The following is a 7,126-nucleotide window of genomic DNA, read 5'->3' as shown; positions in this document are numbered from 1 at the left end:
ATTATTATATTAGGTGCGTTCGTTTAAAATCTCCAGTAAAAAACATCCAACTGCCAAATGCCGGCGAAATGTCATCTGTCCTCTCACAAGAGAAAACTATCCAAAATAGTACGCGAACAGAAAAATTGCAGAAACTTGGAAGTTAGACCAACAGCTGATATAATTTTAGTTTACATTCAAAAGTGTAAAATTTAAAACGTACGAAAAGTCATCACAAAGTGTCATACTGACACAGTTTATTGATTAAACAAATAACTACTTATTTCTTACAAGTTTAATTAGTCGCATTTTGTAATTTTTAACTTCCAAACCATCAAATTCAATTTTGTGATTTGCGTAAATGCCAACCAGGTGTTGGCAAAAATTTTTCCAGCAGAAACCAGCAGCTTCCTCTCAAAATGAAATTTCACTTTGCTGTCTCAATTTCCCTACTTTGCAAGTTTTTTGAGTACGCGAACGCAACGGAGTCGAAAGCATTAAAAATCCGAGCTTACTTCTTTTTTTTGGACCACCCTAATGCACATACTATCACAGTATCAACGTTTGTAAGTGTGTGTTGTGCATGCACTCTAGGAATGTTAATCACGGGATCCCGTGGTTCCGAAAATCCCGGGATTATTTGCCTAGAATCCCGGGATTTTCGGGATTTGTAATTCAAACTGGTGGCAATAATAGAAACGTCTTATGTTGACTAGTTTAGGCTATATTTTCTTTTGTATGTTTAATATTTAATATTTTTTTACAAATGTGTTGCTCAATATACATATAATACCTTGTAACAGGTAATTTTATACACAAAAAAGCAATATATTCTCGAACCCAAGGGCCAAATACAGTAAAATTGCGTTCTTAATTTGTCTTTCTGACGTCAGGATTTTTTAAAAGAATCTTGAAGTTTTGAAAGATATGAGTAATACAATAAATTATTTAAAAAATTCAGTGCAATGTTCAAACTTAAAAAACCAGTATGGGTATCAAAGAGAAAAGAAGATTCTGCAAAGTTAGAACAGATTACATTTTTTGGTGCGTAAGGGACGAGTAGGTATTAAAAATGCCCCTTTATAATTTTATCCTTAAATCCTTGAAATTTTGCAATTCTTATTTTTAAAAAAATTATATGTTAGGGACTAACTTTATTAGCTTAAAAAAGAAAAATTGATTAAAATAGAATTCCCATTGGTCCTTGTGAAACCTAAAATCCTACATTGCACTGAATTTTTTAAATAAGTTTTGGAATTAATAATATCTTTGTAATTATAGTATTTTTAAAAAATATCATGACGTCAGAGAAATGCTCATTTATACTACATATTTAATTATATGTAATATGAGGTAGACGAATAAACAAAAGGGTAACAAAAGGGTAAATGAATAAACAAAAGGAATATAGAAAAAACTGGTCGAAATAAGGCGCTTCTTTTATTTCAGAAAATAAATTTTTTGACTTAATTTTTTTGCATAAACTTTTTTCGTCATACCTTAAGTTACTTTATCATATATGTACATGCTAAAGTATTATTAAATGTATATAGATTTAAATTTTGTCTTTCGTTTTGTTTATGAAATAATTCTCACTTTACATAAACAAGTACGTTCCAAGGCCATTCACTTGCTATTTATTATATGATAGGAAAGCTTCTCAAACCATATTGATGCAACTTTACGATTTAAGTTGGTGAAAAATAGTAAATATCTAAATCCCGGGACTGATCCCATTAATTGAACCAACGACATCCCGAAAATCCCGGGATCGTACAAATCGAAAAAATTAACATTCCTAATGCGCTCGTTTACTACTTTCTGCGCTGCACACTTATCGCTCAAGTTTCAACATATAAAATTCGACTTTCGTCGGGTACGCGTGTTGTTGCCATTATTTCACTGCACAGTGGACAATCGGTGAAAGGAATGTAGTATAATTTTTTAAATACTTCAAATTACAATTTTCTCCATGGAGTTGAACAAAAAGAAAGGCAAGGAGTGTACAGAAAACGAGGAAGTGATTTTAAGTTTGAAACGTTTTCCGTTTAATACCTAGAATATTGCATATAGTTATAAACCAAAGATCTTAGGCACATAAAGTCCGTTTCTACTTCTTTCTCTTAGCGACACACTGGTCAGGGCAAGCAACTGCCTGGTAAGATAGCCTGCAACAATTCCTACTCTGAGCCTAATAAATAAGGTGGTTATGTTGAGCCTGTCTATTACACTGGTCTANATTCTGCTGTATACAGTATAGCCCCATTCTTGATTGCAATGTGCACGAAGTCTGGTGTAGAAGCGCCTGTGTGAACTTTATTTTTGTCGTCCTCCACTAAAAGATCGCAGCTGATTTAATGTAAGGATTGCTTTGGAAGTACTCCATACTGTCAATTTGGGCCTCAGTTCCTACTGATTAGCTTCCGGCAGATCCAAGTGGTTGCTCTTGCCTTTTGAATTTATTTATCTAGGTACTAATTCTTATTCATCAAATGTTTGACTTCTTTAGAGAAGTGTATCTTTTCTCCTTGAGGAAATTCTTCTACTTAGCACTATTTCCATTCTTTTACATATAAATATAACCTCAAAGCTCGATTTTAAATTTTTTATTTTTTTTTTATTTATTTTTTTTTACAGGTTGCAAAACTTATATAATAACAAAGATTTAACATTCTTAAAATTAGATCAAATATTAAATATGATATGGTCTTCGGAAAATTTTTTAAATATTAGGGCAATTCATATAAACGCGTAAATGCCTCGTTACCATGTAAAGTTCGTAAACTTACTTAATTTTGTATGAAAAATCAGTTTAATTACGAGGTTTACTCGGTTACGAGACATTTACGCATTTCCATGAATACCCATATTATTTTTTATCACTGCAATTATTTTATACAAATGTAAAAGCATACCATTGGCCGGAGGTTGTGTAGGCGGTTGGAAAGGCCGAGTTTCCAATCCGCGCTATACTTTTTCGGTTTCTCCGTATCTTGATATCTCCTGGGAGGTCAAAAAGGCCGAGTTTCCGATCCTCCAGTCGCGCTTATCACCCCGTGTTATTCTCATACCTCAAGGAAAAGTTAAGTTTCTTCTGTGTGCCACCGTGTATTTTCTTTAACTGCATCTACAAACCAGGCTATACTTAGTAAATTTTTTATATAAAATACTTCCAGTTAGTTGCTTCTCCATACTCAAATGCAATGTAGTTAAAATATATTAAGGAACATCATAAAAGTAGGAATACTTTGAGATTTTTAACTTTTTGATATTTTCTTCCCCAACTTTGACTATCTCTGGTGAAAAAAAAAAATGTACTGAGCTATATCTTTACATTACATAAAAAAATTTATCATTTAATAAAAATTTCAAGGTGCCACTCTTACTGTGTCGAGTAGAAAAAAAGTTATAGCAGCTTTTGTGGGCAAAGGACTGAGACACGCTAGAATGTATTTAATAGATTTAAGTCCCTATTACGGTTTACAACTCGACTCAGTTGAATTGAAATTGAAACAACTCAACTTTAAAACAACTTAACTCTTTTTTGGCATTACGAATTACAACTCACTTCAGTTGAAGTTCTATTGATGTTGCCAACCTAAAACAGTGACAATTTGACAGATAATTAAACAGCTGATGAGTTTGTGGAGAAAAATTAAAACAATATACTTTACTCAATGTTCACGACAGTGTTTTTTTTTAATAAAAAGTAAAATGGACATAAGCGTTGATTTATTTTACAACGATGAAAATGTTGGTCCCAAAACTGATGTGCTGCGTATACGAAAAAGGCTTCGTGATCACTCGAATCCTTTGGAACTTCCAAGAACCAAGTAAGAAAAATTGTAGCGAAAATTGAATGGCATTTTAATAATGTATTTTTTTTGCAGATTCATAAGCTACTTTCGTTTAAATAAGGAAGCATTTGCCTTTTTGCTAAACGAGATGGAGGAACATTTCCAGAAACGTGTGCGAGGAACGGCTGTACCTCCCATATTGAAATTATGTGCAACTCTCAGGTTCCTTGCTGACGGCAGTTATCAAAAGTGCAGTGGAAATGATTTTAATGTTGGACTGGTGCAACCTACAATATCTGTAGTTATTAAGGAGGTATTAAATATCATTGAGCAGCATATTTGTGGAAAATGGATTACAACCAAATGACTGAAGAGGAGCAAACGCGTCAAAAATTGCATTCTATTCAAATAGCGGATTCCCCGAAGTAGTGGATTGTATCGATGGGACTCACGTTGGCATCATTTCACCAAAAAAAGAAATGCAACATCTTTATCTAAACAGGAAAGGCTACTACAGTTTAGACGTCATGATTGTAAGTGAAAATGTAAAAAGCAAATAATACTTTAAAAGAAAATGGTCATGACATCTATTCCGATTTTAAGCTTTGCGATTACAAAATGGCTATCCGGTATGTAGATGCTAGGCACGCGGGCGCAAATCACGATACCTTTGTTTTTAACGTAAGTGATTTGAAAGAGCATCTGCAGAGAAACATACAGAGTAATTCCTGGATTTTAGGTAAGACTGGTCATTAGTATTTAATACAAAAATAGATTGTTTAAAATATTCCTTAAAGGCGACGCTGGTTACCCTCTACAAACTTTTTTAATGACTCCTTTCCGCATGGCAGAAGCTGGTTCACCACAAGCTCGCTACAATACAATACACTCTAAGGCTCGAAATATTGTAGAAAGGACGATTGGAATATTGAAAAGCCGATTTCGTTGTTTTTTATCTGTGCGTGGCTTACATTATTCACCAGCAAAATCTACACAAATTGTGAACGCTTGCTGCGCTTTGCATAATATTTGTCAACACTTTCGCGTGGAGCCTTCTGCAGAAATTGCAAGCGCTTCAAGTACGGAACTAAGCAATGAAAACCTAAACATTGAAAGAGAAGACGAGGATGCCGCCAGAAGAATTCGCAATAATATTTTGTTATCCATTTAATAGAAATAAAAAACTCTAACTCACATTTAATTATTTGTACTTCATTCAGTCTTCTTTTATTTTCAATGGTTGAATAACTTATATTTAATTTTCATTAAATATCACTTCATGTGCTATTAAAATTAGGTTTTTCAAAATAGTTAATTTAAAAAAAAAGTGTCACTTCATGTGGTCTTAAAACTAGGGGTTTCAAAACTTATAATTAATTTAAAGAAAAATATTACTTCATGTTGTAAAATTAAATTAAAAAATATTTCAAATTATTAAATTAAAAGCTTTTCAAGGTTTGTCAAATAAATATCAGTTCTCCATTCACGAACTGTTCTCTTCTTGCAAATAGCCTCTTAATTTAGCTATTTTTAATTGCTCCACCTCTACCTTCAACAAATGTAGTTCATGGGTTTCCCTAGCCTGCCTTTCGAACAATTTATATTTTTGTTGCTTTATGTGCAGCAATCTTTTATTAATGTCGTAATTTTTGTATGCCGTCTTTTCCATTATATCAATTTTTTAGTACCCCTTTTTGCGTTTCTGCCTGCATCTTTAGGAGCTCTAGACGCTCAGTTTCTAAATTGCAGCTTCTGCGGCGATTTTGTACACGCGATGCTGACGAAGAGGGCCGATCTTCAAAGTTTGCTATCTGGGGCTCATCAACCATGGACGAAGCTGCAACTAAGCCGTCTTCTATTTCTTCGCCATCCATCACCGGTGGTATATTCTCTACCCCGAACGCCCGGCCACTGGGTGTAACTTGTTCCCTTATCTGAATAAGTTCCGCAACACTTCTTCTAGTGGATTTAAAGAAACCTCTTGCGACGGACCACCACCAGTTGCAAGAATACTGCTGCGATTGGTGGCAAGCTTCCTTTTTAAATTTGCGTTGTAGTGTATCCTAACCTACAGGAGAAATAAATTATTGCGCTTTTATTGTATTGGTCTAATTCCATGATTACTACTTACTCGTCCCCACTCGTGCGCAGTTCTTGTTGGTGGTCCTAAACTGTTTAGCTCTATGGGAAATTGCTCCCACAATCCCTTGCTTTTACTTTTGCTGCTTCCAAATTGCGGCTTGCCTCGTCCAGTTTCGGGATGCTTCCCATCAGCTCAACTGGTTTTTCAAACTGTTGTTTCGTTGTAACTTTATTTTGTCTACAAATTTGTAAGAAATTCCTGATTAAGTGGCTTCATCATCCATATATCATAAATGTCCGCTCTCATTACCGTGTTTTCTACACAGTCATTATGTCGAGGTGAGGGGAGAGTTCAGTTTAGTACTCGAAACCTAATTTCGGTAAACGGAGCTATGTACATAGCTACATACATATCGATGGCTGAGTGGAAGATCAACCTATCTCGGCAGCCAGTTCAAAAACATTCTATCTCAAAAAACTTTTCAAGAACGCCCTATTTCAGAATTCGTTTCAAAAACGCCCTATCTCAGCTGCCGATTCCAAAATGCCCTATAACAGCATATTTTCAATACATTTTGAAGTGAGATAGGGCGTTTTTGAACCGAATTTTGAGATAGGGTGTTTTTCTATAAAATTCTGAAATAGGGCGTTCTTGAAAAGTTTTTTGAGATAGAGGGTTTTCGAACTGGCAGCCGAGATAGGGCGATCTTCCACTCAGCCATGTAGTAGCAAAGGATCACTCACTGGTAGCTTAACCAATAACATTTAAACATTAATTGGGTCTACAAATGGCGAGAGTTCGAGATAAATAAGTAAGTTATGTAGTTAGTCAAGGGTTGAAGTAGTTTCTGTTATTAAGCATATTTAGGAAGCGTTGGCTTTCATTTCTGAAAACAAATTGTTATCAACTATTAGCCCAGTTAAGCATTTATCGTTTGTATTCTACAAGAAAACTGTCACTCTTGTACCACTGCGTGATAGGTTATTCGCCGCTATTAACCCTCGTTACGTTCAATTCACAACTCGCAACTCGCAGCTGTAAGACTCATTCTCGTTTATTTCTCTTTTTCGTAATTCAACAAAACACAAAATCGCAACAACACGAAAAAAATAAAAAATTATATCCCAACAAGAAACAAGAAAAATTCAAGACCCAGCAACAATAAAAGTTTCTTTCTTAATTTTTTCGTTTTCGTCTCATTTTCTATTTGCAACCGTGGGTTTTGCCTCAGTTTAGTGCTGTGTGCTGCTGGCAGTTTCTACTACCC

General features: G+C 34.6%; 1 protein-coding gene across 1 annotated transcript; it reads left to right on the top strand.

Moving 5' to 3' along the window:
• Nucleotides 1-4,394: 4,394 nt before the first annotated feature.
• Nucleotides 4,395-4,947, top strand: LOC108367892 (putative nuclease HARBI1). The gene is made up of 2 exons (XM_017622593.1): nucleotides 4,395-4,515; nucleotides 4,574-4,947. Exons 1-2 carry the CDS (start codon nucleotides 4,395-4,397, stop codon nucleotides 4,945-4,947), a joined length of 495 nt encoding a protein of 164 aa, XP_017478082.1.
• Nucleotides 4,948-7,126: the final 2,179 nt, after the last annotated feature.

The sequence above is a fragment of the Rhagoletis zephyria genome, unplaced genomic scaffold (assembly GCF_001687245.7).
Source record: "Rhagoletis zephyria isolate East Lansing unplaced genomic scaffold, Rhagoletis_zephyria_1.1 Rzeph_scaffold_02847, whole genome shotgun sequence".
Classification (NCBI taxonomy): domain Eukaryota; kingdom Metazoa; phylum Arthropoda; class Insecta; order Diptera; family Tephritidae; genus Rhagoletis; species Rhagoletis zephyria.
This window is presented reverse-complemented; position numbering and strand designations above follow the sequence as displayed.